The sequence below is a fragment of the Brachionichthys hirsutus genome, unplaced genomic scaffold (assembly GCF_040956055.1).
Source record: "Brachionichthys hirsutus isolate HB-005 unplaced genomic scaffold, CSIRO-AGI_Bhir_v1 contig_288, whole genome shotgun sequence".
Lineage (NCBI taxonomy): Eukaryota > Metazoa > Chordata > Actinopteri > Lophiiformes > Brachionichthyidae > Brachionichthys > Brachionichthys hirsutus.
This window is the reverse complement of record NW_027180369.1, coordinates 249,998-269,438: the sequence shown is the minus strand read 5'-3', so window position 1 is coordinate 269,438 and position 19,441 is coordinate 249,998. Positions and strand designations below refer to the sequence as shown.

General features: G+C 42.8%; 3 protein-coding genes across 3 annotated transcripts; all 3 read left to right on the top strand.

Moving 5' to 3' along the window:
- The first annotated feature begins 2,404 nt into the window (after positions 1–2,404).
- On the top strand, positions 2,405–5,742 carry LOC137914145 (espin-like protein). Its single transcript, XM_068757751.1, has 5 exons — positions 2,405–2,473; positions 3,200–3,335; positions 3,583–3,701; positions 3,855–4,034; positions 4,177–5,742. The coding sequence occupies exons 1-5, from the start codon at positions 2,405–2,407 to the stop codon at positions 5,740–5,742; spliced, it is 2,070 nt and encodes a 689-aa protein (XP_068613852.1).
- Positions 5,743–6,126: 384 nt separating this feature from the next.
- LOC137914141 (ras-related protein Rab-6B-like) lies at positions 6,127–10,085 on the top strand. Its single transcript, XM_068757748.1, has 8 exons — positions 6,127–6,196; positions 7,766–7,824; positions 8,297–8,350; positions 8,781–8,886; positions 8,977–9,088; positions 9,195–9,288; positions 9,602–9,668; positions 10,021–10,085. The coding sequence occupies exons 1-8, from the start codon at positions 6,127–6,129 to the stop codon at positions 10,083–10,085; spliced, it is 627 nt and encodes a 208-aa protein (XP_068613849.1).
- A 2,139-nt stretch (positions 10,086–12,224) lies between these two features.
- On the top strand, positions 12,225–14,962 carry LOC137914143 (autoimmune regulator-like). The gene is made up of 6 exons (XM_068757750.1): positions 12,225–12,371; positions 12,461–12,635; positions 13,191–13,743; positions 13,846–13,915; positions 14,064–14,180; positions 14,906–14,962. The coding sequence occupies exons 1-6, from the start codon at positions 12,225–12,227 to the stop codon at positions 14,960–14,962; spliced, it is 1,119 nt and encodes a 372-aa protein (XP_068613851.1).
- The last annotated feature ends 4,479 nt before the right edge of the window (positions 14,963–19,441 follow it).

Below are 19,441 nucleotides of genomic sequence, written 5' to 3'. Positions count from 1 at the left end.
AAGCGTCGGAGAGCGAATATATATATATATTATAATAGAGAAACAAGGAAATCCATTATTTCTCTTAAATAATTGGTCAACCAACCATTTTGTCTTTCCAATTTTTCTCCTCTGTAATATTTGACTGGATTTGAACGGCCGTTTCTCAAGTGGACTCAAAATCATTTTACAGAATGTAGTCTGGACTCCGTATGCCAAAGGTCAACCAACCTGTTGAGCAACGAAGCCTAATACAGTCTAAATATGTTTTTTGACCAGTAAGCATATCGTCTGAGATTTAATACTACCCTGTGGCCTCTGTGATTTTCAGCAAATAATCCAAAGGGATTACATCATTTTCCTTTTAACACTTTGGTCCTTCTTGCTGTAATTAAGTTTGAACTTTATTGAAGCTGATAGATGCACAGAAATTGATACGTTCTCTGCTGGAACAGAAAGACAAATGGAACATTCTAGTCATGATTGTTCTTAAATTGCATTGCACGCCTACACATAACATCTTAATTCAACATGACTTTGTATAACATCTTAGAAATATGGCTGGCGTTTGAAGATATCACAGCCTTTTCCTGTAATGCTTCCAGCCCTAATAGTTCAGGGTATCATATTCATAAAAAACTCAATGTAACAATTTACAGGTTTTGCATTCTAAATGCAGAGGCTAATAATTTCTGAAGAGTTGGTTATTTCTAGGATTTGGTCGCTTATGGCTCTGGATCAAAGCATGCAGGTCCTAATCTTCTGCTGAGTTCTGTCCCTGTCCTCCGGCCTTACCGCTTGCAAATGGCGACATGCTTTTCCTCCCGTGACGTGCCGCTTGTAAAGTATTGTCATTCATGATCCTCGCAACGGCTCACTTGAAACGTTCCTCTTGGGTCTGTCTTGTATATAAATTTAGATTTTCCTGCATTGGGTCGCATCACACAGACGCTATTAACTCTGTTCTGTATACCATAATGAATAAGATTAAGTGGCCCGCTGCTGCTTCGTCAAGTACTGACCAGGGATCAGTTTTGTATACATCTCAGCTTGGTCTGAGAGAGAGAGGGGTCACTGTGGACATGGGCGGATGGTCTCAAGCCAGTTCTCTTGCTCTGAGCTTCACGACAGAAGCAAACCTGTTATAGAGTCTTAATCTCAGTGCTCACGTTTATCTTTTGAGTGTTCTACATTTGTCAAAAAAAAAAATAAGGCAAACAAATAAATGAGTGTTGAAACTAATACAGAATTAAAGGTTGTTGTGTTTTATTGTTGGTTTTATTAAACCGTTGCACATGAATGCAGATTGTTCACGGGAAACAAGGAGTTAATAACAACACACACACACACACGCTGCACCAGCCCTCAGTACGTTGTTTGTTACATACATTATAGAGCTATTATTCTATAGTTCCCGGTGGGACATCCAATCCCACTTCCTGAATTATTCACAGCAAGAAGGCCCCCCATCTGAGGTTTGGGTCTAGGTGATGTTGGTCCCCAGTCTCATTGTGTATTAGGCACCCCCAGGGTAAAGCGATGACACCTACTGGATTTTTGCCCTTTAGCTGCTTTATTTCATTGTTTTCATGCTTTGTTATTTAGACAATTCTTATTATTATTTTTAAACCTTTCAGCATTCATCTGCCGTGTTGTTGTAATTTCATAACTCCTGGACCGTCGTAAGTATACTGCATGCATTCTGTATGCATTTAGACTATGATGAGTGAATGAAATACAAATGACTTCTTCACATAGGACTGAATGAAAATGTCATATATTTAAATAATAAAACTCTGTTCTCGGTAAAGATAAACGTCTTTACTATGCATCATTTATATTTTGGAAAGCTTTCACTGAAAGCTAATCTTATCATTTAAAAACCCTACATCCCGATGGATAACATAAAATCTCCTTTTCAAGAGTGTCCCGGGTAAAATAGACAATAACACTGAGCAATAAACAAATGAGTGCATTTAGCATTACATTAAATCTTTAAGAAGACATGCAGCCTCTTCACACTTCAACATGTAATCAAGTAGAACTAAAGGCAACGTATTGCACAGAGTGCGGTAAGGGTTAACTGGAGCTGCACATCATTCTCTCCAGAATCAAACACACTTTAAACGCACTCTGTGTGGCCTACGCTGCTGTAACTGACCGGCTACTGTTTCACCGTTTTGTTGTTTTGGTTCCCGGCATTGCAAGCTGTGGCCTCTCACACACACACACACACACACACACACACACACACGCTGAATGTCCTTTACATTGATCGTGTGTGTGTGTGTGTGTGTGTGTGTCATCATGGGGGTCTTATCTCTTAGATTACCCTGTTGTACTAACTGCTGTGTGATAATGCTCGGTGTCACATTTCTCTCCCGGAGGGGTATTTCCTATTCTCTTTTGCTAACTTTTGTCTAGCATGGCTACTGTGACCATGTTATTCTTGTCGCTTTCAGAAAGAGGAGCCCCCCGTTTGGTCCAAACTCTGGTCAGACAAAAAGCTCATTCAAAATGGAGCCATGCAGCAAGGTGACCAATTATCACTGAAACGGCTGAAATCACAGTATGAGCCACTGTCAGTTCTTGTGTCAGTGCAACCATGGGTCAAATATACTTGTTTTATACAAGATATGCTTAAAATAGCTAGAATAAAAGCCTCCTAGGATGAAAATCACTTGATCTCGTTAAAAAACGTGAAAACTATTGCCGTGGCGAAAATGAGTTTAACTAAAGATCTGAGTCTCAGAGTTGTCTTTTCTTATTTTATTAAAAATATAGTAATTAATAAAAGCAGCTTAGGGCACATGTCATGACATGCACATAGTGGCTGCATGATTCGACGTATGCACAAAATATGTATATGATGAGGCCTGTGGATCTCAGCATAAGGGAGAAGGGAGTTATGAGTGAGAGGTTAGGTCAGGACAAAGATAAAAAACATTTATATCCCATGAGAGACAAAACATGGTCTCAAGGGTTGTCGAGTAAGCATATCTGAGGAGACAGGGAAAGGTGAATGTTTAGCAAACAATAATTCAGAGAACATTGTGTGCAAGATAACACGAAGCACTAAATTGTGTCAAAGGATACCGATACAACCACACTATGTCATATGTTTGGGCATATAAACACTCTAATAAGGGTGGAATATGTCTCTTTAAGCCTGGATCACACCATGTGTGTGCATGTGTGTGTGTGTGTGTGTGTCCCGCAGCCAGGGAAGGAGGTGTTCCCCCTGCCTCGTCTTCCATCCCCACCTCCTGTGACCTCTTCCTCCTCTCTGGCTCCTGCTGCCACTTCAAAGAGACACTCTCCAGGCTCCATCCAGCATGTACAGGTGGCCTCCTCAGGTGACTGCGCGCACACACACATACACACACACACACACACACACAGACCACGTGTCATGACATTAAGATATTATTTATGAATGTGACTGAAGGGAATTAGTCTGTACTGCTGAGTGTTCCTTTGTTTAACGATTACATGCCTCACGATGACCAGTCAAGAACATGCACAACGTTAATGGAAATAAAATGCATTTTATGCACAAGTGTATATATTTATGATCTCTGACTTTTTGTTGTCTGTTTAAAGTGGTGTCTTCATTCAATCAGCTGAAGCCACCAGAGCGAGATCTCACCTTGACGTCTTGCATGAAGTCCATTAAGTCTCTAAGGCACGCTGGTTTCACCGCCGTCTTCACAGGGCAGACGGTGAGCCAGGGGGCCTTTAAATCAAACATGAACTTTTCACTCAGCACAAAACATAACAGTAAAAAATATATCAGACCAGCTAGGAGATTAATGAATGAAAACGCTTCAGATAGTAAACCTCTCTGAACACCTTAGGGTGTTGAACGGCAACAGAAACTTGACAAGGAGGATTTTGCGGAGGAGGATCCGATCGTCGATGTCATCCAGACCGACATCGACTCCCTGGTGCCCACTCATGATGAAGCCGGTCGCCCCATAGCCGAATGGAAACGGCAGGTGATGGTGCGGCAGCTGCAAGCCAGGCTGCAGGATGAAGAGGAGCGGTGGAATCAGGTACTTATGCATCGCTATCTGGTTGCAGACTGTGTTTGCTGAGCCTATAGTTCTGCATTTGCAGTTTACATATCAAAGATGATTTTTGAAGACAACGATGCTCAAAGAAAGGTTCAATATTTTCCTCATCTCATTCTAACAGGACACGACTAATGGCTACACCCCAGTGGACGGCTGGAAGTACTCCCAAACCCACAATGCGGTCTTGGGGCCCTTTGGTGAACTCCTAACCGAGGAGGACTTGCTGTACTTGCAGCAGCAGATCGAGACTCTGTCCCTGCAGAAGCGCTGCCAAGCCTATGAGCTGGAGTTGACCCGACTGACGGAGGAGCTGAGGGCGATTTTACCCGGCCCAATTTTCAACATTTCCCTCAACAAAGAGGCGCTACCACAAATGGACACAAAAGGAAAAATACGACCAACTTTGCCAGTGTGGTGCAGTCGTGTCGCGGAGATTGTTAAGAGTATGTCCCTGCTGTTGTCTAACCTGACTCAATTTACAGAAGAAGGGGGTGCGAGAAGGATGAAGGGTTTGAAGGGGGACAGAAATTCATCAGGAGGGGAATCGGACCAGGCACTGGCGCAACGCGGCCGAGAGGCAGTGCCGACGCATGGTGGGGCCTCTGGATGCAAGACTCACCCTGTGGGAAGGGCGTCAGCTTTTGGGCCTCACCTGGAGATGAACAGCTGCAGGAGAGCCCAGAGAAAGAGGGTGGAGAGGGAGATCCAGCAATTTGGAGTGTCAGTAAGAAACCTCAGATCCAACTTTGAAGGCCATATCAGTGGCATATATCCCTTTTCTGGAGTTGCAAAAGGAGGTCAGGCAGCATTCAAAGCTTTGGGAGTTAGCAATGAGACTGTGAACACAAGCTTCAGCTGTGGGATGAGCCACCGCGATACACCCAAGAGACTTAAATCTGTGATTGAGACCACCAGCTTACGGAAAGAGCGCATCGCGGTGCTTTTCCTGAGCCACTGGAAGAAATCTGCGTACGCTATTTCATTGAGAGCGGTGAGGCAGCGGCAGATGCATCAAGCAACGTCACGGGGGGGATCAACCCCCGAGAAGATCACGTCCGTGTTTCAATTCTTCCGACAACGAGTCGCTGTGGACAAAATGATCAACTCTTGGAGGAATAAACTGCAACTAAAAGCCACGTCTTTTAATTTGTCTTCCTCTGACTCCCCCAAAAATCCAATACTTCAAAAAACCTACTCTCCGGAGCAATTCCTGCCGGGCACGGATGGCGCTGTGATGAGCCACGATGACCTGACCCTCGACCTCTTCATGCTGGGGTACTTTCACATCTTAGAACAGGAGCTGCCGCCAGAAGAGAGGAAGACGAGGCATCTCCTCTGCTTCGAGATCTTTGAGAATGTCGGGCTTTTCCCGTGGGAGACGGTGAGGGACTTCCACAAGGCTGTTCTCCAGGAAATTCAGGAAGGAAGGCGACGGTGGCGCGACGGCTTTGAGGACATCAAAGTGAGCTTCTTCGGCGACTCAAAGCCACGGCGGCGTCCATCGGCATCGGCGTTGCCTCCGCCTGATTCCGGTCTCGCAGCAAAGGTCGCAGCTCAAACCGCTCCTCCCGATGCGTGCGGCGGAGACACGGACTTCTCATCGTTCGACAATGATGACATTTGTAAATACATTGACCGCAGCTTTGCCTTCTGGAAAGAGAAGGAGGCTGAGCTGTTTGATTTTTGAACATGAGCATGGCGGTTGTGCTTCCTGTGACTGAACGTAAAAAATGAGGATGATGAAATGTGGATGTAATGTCACTGCAAAGCTCATTAAAAATGTTACACAATTGTTAATATAATCAAACTCACTGCACTGTAAAAAAAAAAATTCTTTACAAACACGATTTATTTGAGGAACTGAAAAAGGCTGTTAGGGTTTTATTCATCATGTCCAATATCGTGACGGAATGATCTAGGTGAGGTCGCGCATGCGCAGAATCCCGACCAACACCGACGGGAGGACGCTGACTCCCATTCCCATCATTCAGCGAGGAGAGGCGGACCCACAGCGGAGGAGAAACCGAGACAATATCCGATACATCCAAGTTGAGCTGCCTTTTCTGCCGCCATGTCCGCTGGAGGAGACTTGGGGAATCCTTTGAGGAAATTTAAACTCGTGTTTTTGGGAGAGCAGAGCGGTGAGTCAGTTCCAGGGGGCGGTTTGTGTGCCCCCCCCCCCCCCCCTCCGCCTCGCTTCTCACGCCACAACATGCGTACACGTTGAAGGCCATGCATGTAATGTGTGCTGATTCTGAAAGTTTGAGCTGATTCTCGAGGATGCCCGAGCTGATGCTGCTGCTCGGTGTGACGCCCGTGGGGCCTTCCACTCGCCACAATCTGTGACTGTGGAAAATTTGATTAATCGAAGACGGAAAAAATAACAAAAAAAACGCAGGCTTATAAGAAATTGCAACCTTAGATGAATCATTCCTGATCACGATCGACGAGAAAAATAACTGGCAATGTCATTGATTTTGTGTTGTTGTTTTTGTCGCACATTGTTTAAAGTCACATCAGATCAGCTGATCGGTTTTTGAATTCGGATGTTTTAAAGGGGTTGCATAGAGCGACAAATATATACGGAGTATAATTCCGTCGCATTGTTCTCATTCAACATCGTAATTCCGTTATTTTCCCGACCGGCCGTGTTTTCGCGGAGAAGATAATAAACAGTCCCCCATGTGTTCGGTCGGGACACACCCAAGGCTGGCGATGTCTCGTATCTCCAAGCCTCCGGTTCGGTCCTATAAATCACGAAACGGTCCTAAAGCTGCGGACATGACAGCGTCTTACAACGATTTAAACGATACATTCAATAATCAGCGTATCCGGGAATGACTTGCATGTGTGCACATATTGAGGAGCTGCTGATCGATAATATTTCCGATGCCTGAATACGTGTTCAGACATCAGACAAAAAAAAAAAAAACCCAGCAGAGGAGGCGCGCAGATGTCAAGAAGTCAGTCCAGCAGCCGATTCCACCTCATCAGGCCAGATGTGGCAGCCGCTTGGCTTGTCCGGTGCCTTCCATTGTGATGCTGCGTGTCTGCGTGGCCTTGCGCTGCAAAAATGTTGCTGTCCACGGTGCTGAAAACGAGGCCCGGTGTGGTGGCCACTGCCCAAAGCATGGCTCCTGCCGTCTGCGTGGAGGTCTCTGCGTGAGAGCCTGCAGGGGGGGGCCTGCTGGAAAAGTCTCAACCCAAGTCACAAATGGTGCTAAGATGGTGCTGGGTGGGATGTAAAAAAAATAACGTGGGGCTCACCATGCAGGAGCTCATCTTCATCCTCTTATAGAAGTCCAGTTATACGTAATGCAGCATTTAAAGCCTACAGTGGGTTGCAGTGGACTTCTCCACAGCTTTACACAAACACAACTAATGCAATAAGATTAGATGGGCAGCTGCATAAAACACAGATATATCACAGTTGTTCAAGTTATTAAATCGGGCGGATCAGTCAAATATTCTTTCCTGTCTGAAACATTTCTCTGTCTCTGCATAGAGTTAGCTTATTCTGGGGTCGCTGTTGATCAGACCAAACAAGATCATCAGCTCAGACTTTCACAGTCTTTGTTTTTCTTTTAGAGTTTCTGGATTAAATTATCAATAAGATGATAAAACATGTTATTGGACAGATATGTTGGTGAAAATTGTTCTAGAACAGATTCAGTAATGTGTGTAAAATCATTGTCTCTCTGTTCTTCCAGTGGGGAAAACGTCTCTCATCACTAGATTCATGTATGACAGTTTTGATAACACGTATCAGGTAAGACTGCAGGACAAAAGTCTTCAGAGTAAAGAAGGACTAAATTCTTGACAACTGTACTTCCAGGAGGGGGGGGGGGTTCGTCCTCCGTAAACTCTATAATCACTTTCATTTTGGTCAGAGTTATCTTATAAACCTCAACTCATCACTGCAAGTCTAGTAAAAACCTAATTTTCTGTGGTATAATAGTACTAATGAATAACATGGTTTTTTTTTGCATCAAAATGTATTCATCAACAGTAGCTACTAAAATAGCAGTATAAAAAACAAGAAGAAGTATGAGCTACATAAGTCTGAATGATTAGTTGCACAGTAAATTGTTTTTTTTAGTGCTTATTGGCTCTTTTTTTAAAATCATGTTTTTGTATTTTCCTTAATTTCAACTGTGCCAGGAACAACAGACACTGCAGGCAGACATTTAGTCTCAATTAAACTGGTGACTGTGTTCCCTCTTGTTCTTTCCCCACCACAGGCGACCATTGGAATTGACTTCCTATCAAAGACAATGTACCTGGAGGACCGAACAGTAGGAAGCCTCAATTTTAAATCAAATTCACATGCAGATGCACATTGAATTGTCTTTTCTAATTTCTTTACTTGCAAATAAGAATTGCTTTCACTTATTCTTGATTCGATTTGCTTAACCGCTGAGAGACTAACATGATTATCCTAAAGCTATTTCTGGTCGCAGTAGCTTTGATGCTTTTCCAGCCCAAAGAAGTCAGAGCGTTTCCATTGGCTAATCCACTTTAGCTAGTATTAATATTAATTATTTGTCAGGATAATATGCTCTGTCAGCCTGAGCAGGCTCATACTGGCTCATCCCTTTGGATGTGTACTTACGAGGCCTTTATGTCCGTGCAGCGTGAGCGTCGAGTGATCTTTTAATGTGGAAACAGCTGCTGAAGGAGTGTGTGTCTGTTTCTGTGTGTGTGTTTGTGTGTCCATAAATACAGGTAAGGCTGCAGCTGTGGGACACTGCCGGACAGGAGCGTTTCAGGAGTCTCATTCCCAGCTACATTCGAGATTCTACAGTTGCTGTGGTTGTCTATGACATAACAAGTGAGCACCAACCTGCTCCCCTGTGACCGTTTTACAGTGTGGCGAGGTCATTTTGGTACACAAGATTTAATGCATCAAATATCTTCCCAGATGTGAACTCATTCCAGCAGACCTGCAAATGGATCGACGATGTCAGGACAGAGCGAGGAAGTGATGTCATCATCATGCTAGTAGGCAACAAAACAGACCTGGAAGAGAAGAGGTGAATAGATTGGGACAATAAAGATCACAATGTCTTTAACAATGGAGATATTTCTTTCACCGATGATGAATTTGTGATGCTGAAATCGGCCCCGATGTTCTCCCAGGCAAATCATGATCGAAGAAGGCGAGCAGAGAGCCAAAGAGCTGAACGTCATGTTCATTGAGACCAGTGCCAAGAGAGGCTGCAATGTCAAGCAGGTGATTCCTGCAGATCTCAGAAGGTTAAAAAGCAGCCTTTTGTTCCGATGGGTTTCTGCCTTTCTTGTGTCCCACAACTCATGAGACGAATGACACGTCTAGTGCGGTGGAGTCAGAGACTACATCCCACCTTGTGTGTATGACACAAGTAGGAAACACACACTGTAGAATGCACACTCATTTACTCAAATAGGCTTAAAATGATGCATTGTGAAAAAATACAACATCACAAAATAACTAATGTTGGAGCCTCTAGTTGTAATGGAGTATTTCTGCATTGATATTCAGTAACTCTTCTCGTCTGCGCTCTTAGCTGTTTCGTCGGGTCGCCGCCGCCCTACCTGGAATGGAAAGCTTGGACGATGCGAATCCCGAAGGCAGTATCCTTCATGCACGCTGTGACTCAACGTGCTGACGGCTAAACTGCCAACAAATAGGCATCTTATTGCTAAAAGCTTCTTTTTTAATGGCTGGAGAGAGAGGAAACACCAAAATCCAGGACAGGATATTATAAGAGAATAATCTATTCTCCATTGTTATGAAATAGCTTTGCATAATGTGTACGTTATGTATATTTCAATGCAAATACTTTTGTTCTTTTATTAATAATCTTTATGAAAGACTTAGCATTATATGCCATGTATTTCTACACTGCTATTTTTGTCTCTGTCCATTTTACAGGAACGTGACGGATCAAATTACTTCACTTTTCCTTAACTGGACAATTCCCAGTGATTGACATCAAGCTGGACAAACCGGCAGAGCCCAGTGTCCCCGAGGGCGGATGCTCATGTTAATGCAGAGCTGACGCCGGACAGCTCCCTTCACACCATAGGCTTGTTGTGTTGCTTAAAACTGGTTAGCTTCCAGTTGACTTCTCCAATTGGACATAGGATGCTGACCTTGTATCTGATTGGACAAATCAAATGTTATCTTTCAGTCTTGTTCAGTTGTAAAATATTGTATACTTTGTCAATATGTAAGTGACTGGAGGAGAAAAGGGGGTGGGGTGAAAACAAACGATCGATTGAAAATGAGCAAAAAAACAAATTTTGGAAAAATGAAAAAGGACGAGCAACAGAATTCTTTTCGCTGTTATGTTTTGTATTTTTTTATATATAAAAGGGAAAGCACCAAAAATGACGCCTAGACGCAGAAGGAGAAATATAAGGGAGTCGGCCGTTTTTCAAGATGGCCGAACATGTCTGAATGTCTGCAGCACGCATGCACGCTGATCTGATCTTTGACCTCTGGCCTTCCCTCCAGGGTCTCTGGAAGGAGGTTGAGCATCTTAGAAAGTTTTTTTTAGCATCTCTATAGCATCTCATGACAAAGTGTATCTCATTTGATATTCACATAAGAGTCAACTTCTAGTAGGTTCACTTAACAGTAGCTGTGAAAATGTGGCACTCTCTCTCTCTCTCGCTATGGGTTTAACTTTTATAGAACAAACAGTACTGTGGTTAAAAAGAAGTAATAAAAAGACAACTGACTATCACAACTTCCTCCTGCCAACCTCTCCTTTCCCCATCTTTCCTCCAACCCCACCTCCTTTCTTGCCCTCTCTCCCCATCCCTCCATCCATGTAATACACATGTAACGATCCACTGTAATGCACTGCACTGTATATAATAATGTAATATGTATGTTGTGAACGTCCCTCTGTAGAAGTGGTCCTTGTTCACCGCTATGAATAATGTAATGATGATTAATGATGAATAAATTACAGATTAAAGGGCTTCACTCTCTGAACCATCAACATTCGCCTGGAAGCATGATAGTCTGCTCTATTTATCGTGGATTCTGTTCAATAACAACTGAAAATGTTACCTCTTACACACAGTTTCAAGTCCATTTACAGCTAACAAAGTGAAGCAGAAATGGCCAGCTTCTTGTTAGAGTTTAAAAATCAATTAAATTAAATGTTTTTTTTTTACCATAATCTATTGTAATATAAGAAGGAAAAGTCTCGAATTATCTTCACATCTACAATACAAATACAAAACCTTGCTGGATAATTAAGAAAGACAGGGAGCCCACACAACATCCTGATTCATGTGGCAGCTAATGGTAGCTAGCTTTATTTGATAGCCAAGTTATTTTATTGAAATAGAAAATAATAACATTAAAGTGACAGTTGAAAGTAGGGATGTCCCGATCAGGTTTCCGAGTCATTTGATTTTGAACCGATACCGATACTGAGTCCTGATCAGACACTTAAATTGAAGAAGAGTGAAGAAACGGATACATGATGTCCCCTATTTTTTATTCTATTGATCTTATTCCAACATTTAACTCACTCACAGATTTGAACTTGCAACTGCATGGAGCACACAGCAGATGCATGAACACCATTCGCTCGGCTGATACGTCCACGGTTTGGGAAGTGGGTCTTCATGAAACCAACAGACATCAATATTCTGGTCACTTTTCCCTGATATTATATTGCCATTACTACCAAATATTTTTAATGATCCTCTATATTTGATAAAACCTCCAACACATTGCAAGGCTCAGCCATGATCATGTTAACACGTTTAGGGGAAGTTGAAGTGGAAAGAACCTTTTAAGAGGAAACTGTCACTATAATGCGCTGGATGTCTCATGCTCATGTCTTGAGGACAGGTATTCCCCGGCCAAGATGGACCGCCTGCCATTTGATCCCTTTGCGGGGTCTACAGGTGGACGGAGACAGTCGGCGCTGTCACTGTGGAGTTTCCAGAAAAATCTCAGCACTAATGCATGTGGGACGTAGTGAAATCTAAAGATCAACGTCATTCAATATGCGTCGCCTATCAGCCAACAGGAAACGATACGAAGCAAATATGTCAAACACTAAGAAGGACACGCCTCTTCCATCCAGACTACCTTTAGTGTAATTTCAGGTTATCTCCTCTGTGGCTCATTTCAAGTTTCATTTACTCACAAAGCGGATTATGTCACGAACGGAGGCTTTTAGGGTCTCGAACCTTCGCTCCCTGTTGAGGGAGTTACGGACAGATATTGCAATGGCCGTACACGACCCGTTTCCTCTCCTCTATGGTCTGGCGGACAAAAATATCATCACTGACCGAATACTGACTGTAAGTAAATCTGAACAAGGAGTGATTTTACAAAGAGTTGTCACCCATCTGACGGATTATGTTGCTGATCTCCACACCTCCTGTCTTAGGACACGCTGGAGAAGGAGGGGCGAGAAGGGATCCACAAGGCGATGTACTCGCTCCTGTCCTGGGTTCTGGAGCAGAGTCGATCCACCATCCAGGCCTTCTGGAACAACTTGTTCAGAGACTACAACCTGGATAGCTACCCCAAGCTGCAGATGCTGCTCTCTAACTTACCATCCGGTATGTCAACTACAAGTTGGGTGATATGATTATTATTTTTATTTTGTTTAAGTACTTGAGTAAGATATTATCCATCCCAGTCCTTTTCTCTCTCAACCTGTGCTTCCTGGACAGAATCTTATGATAATCTCATAATAATCTTTGTGTTAAATCTGCGCTATTTTATCGGTACTGGCATTGCATTGGCAGGAAGGGATGCTACAGGTTCCCCAGACGAGACGAGATCCTCTGAAGATCGTGTTAGAGCTCACATTAAGAAGAGGAGCCACAAGGACAGAGGAAAAAACTCGCATGATCCGCAAACACAATATCGAGCCAAAACCAGCGATGGAGCAGGTTCTACGTGCCACTAAACATCTCTATTGATATCGTATTTCAAGTATCTCTTGGCAGTAATAGAGTGATTACATAATAAAAATGCTTTTTTCCTCCAGATGGCAAAGTGAGGCTGTACAAAGTGACGAGTGGAGGTCCGACCACGCAGCCATCAGCTGCAAATAGTAATTCAAACTCGATTTAAAATAGGCATATATGATGATTTCTTGCCACATCCAGGTGTTCAGGTGTCATCCTCTTCCTCAGGCCAGGCACCGGTCAGCCTGTCTTCCTCTTCCTCTGCCTCCACGGCTAAGCCACCAGTGGGCTGTGATTCCACAGAGAAGCTCTGTAACAAGCAGACACTTGGTTCAGACAATAAGTCATTGGGTGAGTTGTCTGAGCTGTTTTTCCAAACAGTCACGGATATTGTTAAAATGATCCTGCATCATCAGATAAACAAAGACCTTCATCGTTTCATAGGAGCTGCCGGAACGTGCATGAAAGTCAGCAAGGCGTTTTACTCTCGCGGTCACGAGATGTCTGGAGCGTGCCGATCCAAGTACTCTTTTCACCACAGGGGGGAGACAACTGTGGGCATGGTAGTGGATCAACAGCGCCACACTCGCCGTTCTGTCAGCGTGCCTCTCACCTGTCCCTCGCGCATGCAGGTTCATTTCAATGATGACGAGTGTGCAGCCTGTAAGGACGGAGGGCAGCTGATTTGTTGTGATGGCTGTCCTCAGGCTTTCCATCTGACCTGCCTGGACCCTCCACTCACATCCATCCCAAGGTGAGAAATGAAAACCAAAGCATGCTGTAATATTTTATAGACATTTCACCAAATTACATAGTTTTCATGCTTATTTTTATTTTTATTTTTTTATTCCCTCAGTGGCTCTTGGCAGTGCAAGAGGTGCCGTGGGAACAGAGTGAAAACAGAGGAGGCTCAATTACCTTTACAGGTAAGAATCTTTATATGACAATCTGTGCAAGCACCTGCAGAATGTCTTCAGATTATAATGGCTGTTTTAATGTTAATTTTTGTCAAATGTTCCAGCTATTATGAAAATATTAGCAATGAACCCCACTTTTCTGGTGATTTTGGCTCAGACGCAGCAAGTAAACACAGTCCCCCGTGACGCCGCCGGCAACGTCTCCCTCTTCTCACTGTCATCTTCGTCTGCCGGCGTAACGCCTTCCATGAATGCTCCTGGAATCAGGAACCAGGTAAGCAACTTATTGACCTATATTTAACCTCTTGGTATAGATGATAGTTTTTCTTTTACTCCATTTGCACAATCCATATTTTGGAATTTTATGTCAATACTATATATGCCAGATTAGCAGCGCTTGCTAAAACATAGGCCATAAAATATGTGCCCAGTGCGCAGGCGAGGAGCTGGTCACTCTGAGGGAGGCGTGTGGTGTTTGTCATCTAGTAGGAGGAGAGCTGACTCACTGCCTCCAGTGTTTGGGGCGTTTCCACGCACACTGCCACTTCTCCAAGTATGAAACCCACCCCCTCACTTCCTCTGTGGCGTAGACTCATAATAGGACAATGTGTATGCTTCCCAGAAGCCTCTATGCATCAGAGTGTACATATGTTATGACTGGAAACGGCCTTCCTATGGATTCCTATTTCCGTTTGCATTGATCGACAATACAACTTAAGAATGTGTAAGCATTATCCAGCTAATGATAAGTAATGGATCGTCAGCAGAATATACAAATAAAACCCATATGAGTCCATGTGATTATCTAATATATTATATTCACAATTTGATATTGTCATATATTCATACTGTATAATCTAAAATACTTAGTTTGCCATTAGATATAATTTAAACCTCTTTGCATGTAATCTCGACATGAAGAAGTCACATGTATTGATTGGAGGTAACATTAGACTCCATAGAAAACAATGCAATTGACAGCATCCCTGTGTTTCCTAGTGGGAGCTCCATTTGCCTGTCCTGCGCCAGGACCTGGGGAAGCTCTACGGTCAATGAGGCTGCATCCAGAGGATTACAGGTGTGTCTGCACAAGTGTGCAAAAAAAAGAACAAGTTTCATTAGTTTGTGCATTTTTAGAAATATAAAAATTGTGTGTGTGTGTGACTAGGTTGTCAACGGGGTTCAAAATCCACTCGCTCATGATCCGAGCTCCTCCTTTGTTGAGCAAGGCCTCCTTAAAGATGAAATAAACTCCATCCTGGGAGATGTGAGTGAGGCTAAGTTATACATCCACAACACATGACCATGATTACAACCATCAGTGTGTTGGATACAAGTTCGCAGCACCTCTGATCATACGTGTGTGTGTGACCTCATATAATGCGATAAATGTAATAATAATGCATCGACGATTGCTGTTGTGTGACAGTGTTGTTTGGACTGACATCATAAGCGCTTGATTTTTTTTTTTTCTGGTCCGTGCTTCTCAGCAGGGTTCCATTGATGGCATCTTGCAGTGGGCTTTCCAAAACAACTCTCATTATCTTCCAGGCTCCCAGTGATGGATCAGGCTTACATATCAGCTGCCAGTCACACTGCGTCGTGGAAATGCAGAAATGACATCACCGTGGATGTAAAGGAACTTTTTTTTCTTCTTATTTCCTGATGAACCTGAAGATTTTAAAGATTGTGCCAAATGTTTGTGACTCAATCTAAAAACAAAATATTAACTCATTCATAGGATTTTATGCTAAAAAAAAAGACCCCCAGTATACATGCACTATACATGCACGGAAACCTTTCACTGTATTTTAGAATTATAGAATACTACCCGATATAGCTCATTTAAAACTTCACTGTAAATTTACAAAATATAAAACACAGATTTACTACAGAACAGATTTGACCATACATTCGCATCAAATGTTTAGCATGCGGAATGCAGGAACGGGTTGCAGCATTGGATGCTGAATTTTGAGGGTAACAACGAATCAGCAGCGTAATAGCTTCTCTTAATCTTGAATGCAGGGAGCCATGATAATCTAAACAAGATGAAGTAAAAGCTTGAGCCAAGGAATCGCAAACTGCACCAGATGGTTCCAATACACCGAGGTATGCTTGGTGAGAAGTGCCTCTGTTTAGCAGGACACCGTCACTAAGATATGGAATGTTATTTTTGCTGCAGGGCTGGAGCTCAGTCAGGCAGCACACACATTTTCTCACAGGCCCAGAACACAGGGCGATCATTTAAAACTTGCTCAAGAGCGGAGGAACCATGATACCATTTTCATGCTATTAGAGAGATAGAGATCATGAGTAAAAAAATATGTAAATAAATGTAACTATATTCAGTCCATTCTGGCTGTGGGGGGTAAATATGTGGCTTTAAAAAAAGTACTGCTAATTTAAGTTGTGATACGTCTACTATACCTCACAGATCTCCTTTGGCTGTCGCTGCAGACTGCATTAGAGACCGCAGCGAAAACGTCCATATTTAGTTTCCTCTCTTTTCTAAAGGAAAAATATGCTTTCTCACCACTAGGTGTCATCCGTCTATGATTGATAAAGTAAAACCCTTTATCCCTGAGGCATGACTATTAGACTATTATAGATAATAATCATGTTGTGACGAGAGGAAGCAAATATTTTTGCATAAACATATATATATAGATGGGTGTGTGTGTGTGTGTGTGTATACATCTGTCTTTATCTACCACATATCTGTAATTAATCCTAATGTCAACAGACGATGTTGTGCAATCTCGATTCAACGAAGTCAGGAGGTTGTGCAAGTAATTAATCAACCATTTGCAAACAGCATTCACTGATAACAGCTTTAGACAGTGTTCTAAGCCTGTAGGGTGAGCTTTAATTTTATTTAAAAGATTTTTTTTTATCACAAAGTCATGAACATTTTTGTTTAACGGAACCTTTCATTACTGGCTCTTGATTTTAGAATCTGTATACCAAATAAATCTGTTTGCCTATAAAATGTTCCACTCAGGATTTTTTGGAATTTGAATATTTTCCTCATGGATCTTTTGAAAGATACAATTCAGAAATGATTAATAGTATGGTCATTGTATCCTTTAATCAGATTAGATGCAATGTTTGTTATCTGGACTGTGTAGCCTTAAGCACAATATTGTTGTGCATATTCCCGTTAGTGACCTTGTTGCTTCATGTCATCTGCATCTGACTTCCTGCTGCACAGCATTCCTACACTATGTCTAATGATGAGGCAGAGAATTCATAAAGATTTTCAAGGGTGTGAATAAGAATGTGTTGTAGTCTTTGTCGTGCGTCACATACAGTATGCTGAGTGCTGTTCCAGTAAAAAACCAAACACACCAGGGTTGTTATTGTGGGAATTCTAGCTCCACTGTTACCAAGAGTTTAACAGGAGGATTGAAGGCTATCAATCCTCCTGTTAAACTCCTGTTTGTATTTATTGTGAGAAAGGAGCTCACACATCTGTGGCCAATACATGCAAATGATTTCTGATCTCATTCAGCTGACTTTGCCTTCATGTATTAACCGGCACATATCTGATTCATTTAAAGATGAAATCAGAGTTCAGGGTGACACAGCGGTTCGAATCTTTCCAAGTTTTGTTGTCCTCTCTGTGTTTTCATGAGCTCCTTGATAGGGATCTACCTTTATCTCACAGTAAAAACAACAACAATCCTGAAAAGCAATATAGTCCCACTGGCGACTCCAAATCAGTGTGATTGTCTTTTAAGTCTTGACCCAGTGATAAACACTGACAGAAGAAGGAGTGACGGATGACACTCCTTTAATCGAGGAGGTAAAGTTCCCATGCTTTGGGCATCCTCTCACTTTATGTGTGGGCTGATTTACAGCTTGGGTTCCTGCTGTGTCACAGATGGTTGGAGGGTTTGTGGATAAGTAAAGCCTGCACCACATCCGGTCTGGACCCTCCGCTCCACTCACGCTGTCGCGGAGGCAGGAAGCGGCGTGGCCTTTCGTTATCTTGGCGCAGGGCTTCGGAGTAGAAGGTCTGCATTCTTAGGACAGCTGAAAACACTGATTTGAAAGCTGTTTCCAGTACAGCTAAAAACTGCTCGTGATTATTTCTGAATATTTAAAGCATATCATTATCACACACACTCTAGCACATGAGATATTTATAGTGCTTTTAAACTTTTACTAAACACACACTCACACAAACACTATCACAGTGGTATCACATGATTTTCCATCCATTTTTCTCCTAAAATGAAGTTTCCAATTCGAGTCCAAATGTCAAGGTCAGTTTTCCTTCCTGGGTTGAAGATGATGTTTGATCTGCAACCTGACACAGGCTGCACTCAAAAACAATCACTTTGCTCCCCTTCAAAGAGGATAGACGCCTTTTCCTTTACCACCATGTGGCGAGGAATCATCACACCTACTCCCTGCAGTGCAACATGATTCATCTGACCTTTACAGAAGAAGGCCCTTCGTCAATGTCACTGCCCTTTTATTTAAAGTGCCATGGAGCCAAACATCCAAACCTCTGGTTCAAAACCTCCTCTCACTCTTTCTGTTTTCTATGTGTCTCAACAGCAGACCAGATAATGATACGCTGGCAGGGCAGATTGCAGGGTTGCCATCGGCCTGGAACTGAAAACACAGTGGAGAGGGCTCGTTAGGACATTCCAGAAAGGTCTTCGACTCTGGAATTCTTGGAAGAGCCTCTCGTGTGTTTGCATTCCTTCGCTGGGGACAGAAGGGGGCTAACAGAGTCTCCTGTGATCACAACCCTGTCCCAATTGAGGCGAAATGAAGGTCAGCAGATGCTACACATTCCTCTGAACATTAAGAACCGTACTGTGGCGACACAGGTACCGCATGCTATTTCACCACAGCAAATATTTAGCCCGAGGTTTCTACAAGCAAAATGTTTTTTTTAGGGAGACTTCGATCGGACTGCAGGCGGAGGAGGTAATCTAAGCATAATAATAACTAGCATTTAGCTCGCATGCTCAGCATTCATAGCTTTAGTAAGTAAAGTGAATCAGTAATCACTGCAGTATGTACGGTATGTAGCCTCTCAACATCAATTCTTCAGAGCATCTTAGCTTCTCTTGTATAATTGATTAGGTTTTATAAGCCGCCCATGAAATATATTCAATGGTTAAAACGACAGCTATGTCCCACAGGGGTTGATGGAGGATGAAATAAAGGGATTATCAGAGTAGTAAACGTCTGCAGTTGTGCTTGATCACACGTCCGCCACATCATTTTTATGGCGTGATATATGAGGGTTGTGTTCCAGCTCCCCTCAGGTGGCTAAAAGATCAACCGTGGCTGCTTTGCATCCTCAAACAGGTTTGAGTGTTATGAATTTGACTCCTAAATTTCTTTTAAAACAAATATTAAACATGTTAATCTCTACTTTATTATGATATCATTTTCAACTCTGCATCTGCATGATCCAAACTGCAAAGCCACACCTGCAACTCATCTTTGTGAGGAGTTGATATGAGGTCATCTGTGCGCAAAGATCATGTTTGGCGACTGTATTGTCAA

Bases quoted from the DNA above. Each gene is read 5' to 3' on its own strand.
- LOC137914145 (XM_068757751.1), top strand. From the start codon at position 2,405: ATGGCTACTGTGACCATGTTATTCTTGTCGCTTTCAGAAAGAGGAGCC. The intron at 3,336-3,582 runs GTGACTGCGCGC...GTCTGTTTAAAG, and splicing joins TGTACAGGTGGCCTCCTCAG to TGGTGTCTTCATTCAATCAG. The intron at 4,035-4,176 runs GTACTTATGCAT...TCATTCTAACAG, and splicing joins AAGAGGAGCGGTGGAATCAG to GACACGACTAATGGCTACAC.
- LOC137914141 (XM_068757748.1), top strand. From the start codon at position 6,127: ATGTCCGCTGGAGGAGACTTGGGGAATCCTTTGAGGAAATTTAAACTC. The intron at 7,825-8,296 runs GTAAGACTGCAG...TCCCCACCACAG, and splicing joins GTTTTGATAACACGTATCAG to GCGACCATTGGAATTGACTT. The intron at 8,887-8,976 runs GTGAGCACCAAC...ATATCTTCCCAG, and splicing joins GGTTGTCTATGACATAACAA to ATGTGAACTCATTCCAGCAG.
- LOC137914143 (XM_068757750.1), top strand. From the start codon at position 12,225: ATGTCACGAACGGAGGCTTTTAGGGTCTCGAACCTTCGCTCCCTGTTG. The intron at 12,636-13,190 runs GTATGTCAACTA...TGCCACATCCAG, and splicing joins GCTCTCTAACTTACCATCCG to GTGTTCAGGTGTCATCCTCT. The intron at 14,181-14,905 runs GTAAGCAACTTA...TGTGTTTCCTAG, and splicing joins CTCCTGGAATCAGGAACCAG to TGGGAGCTCCATTTGCCTGT.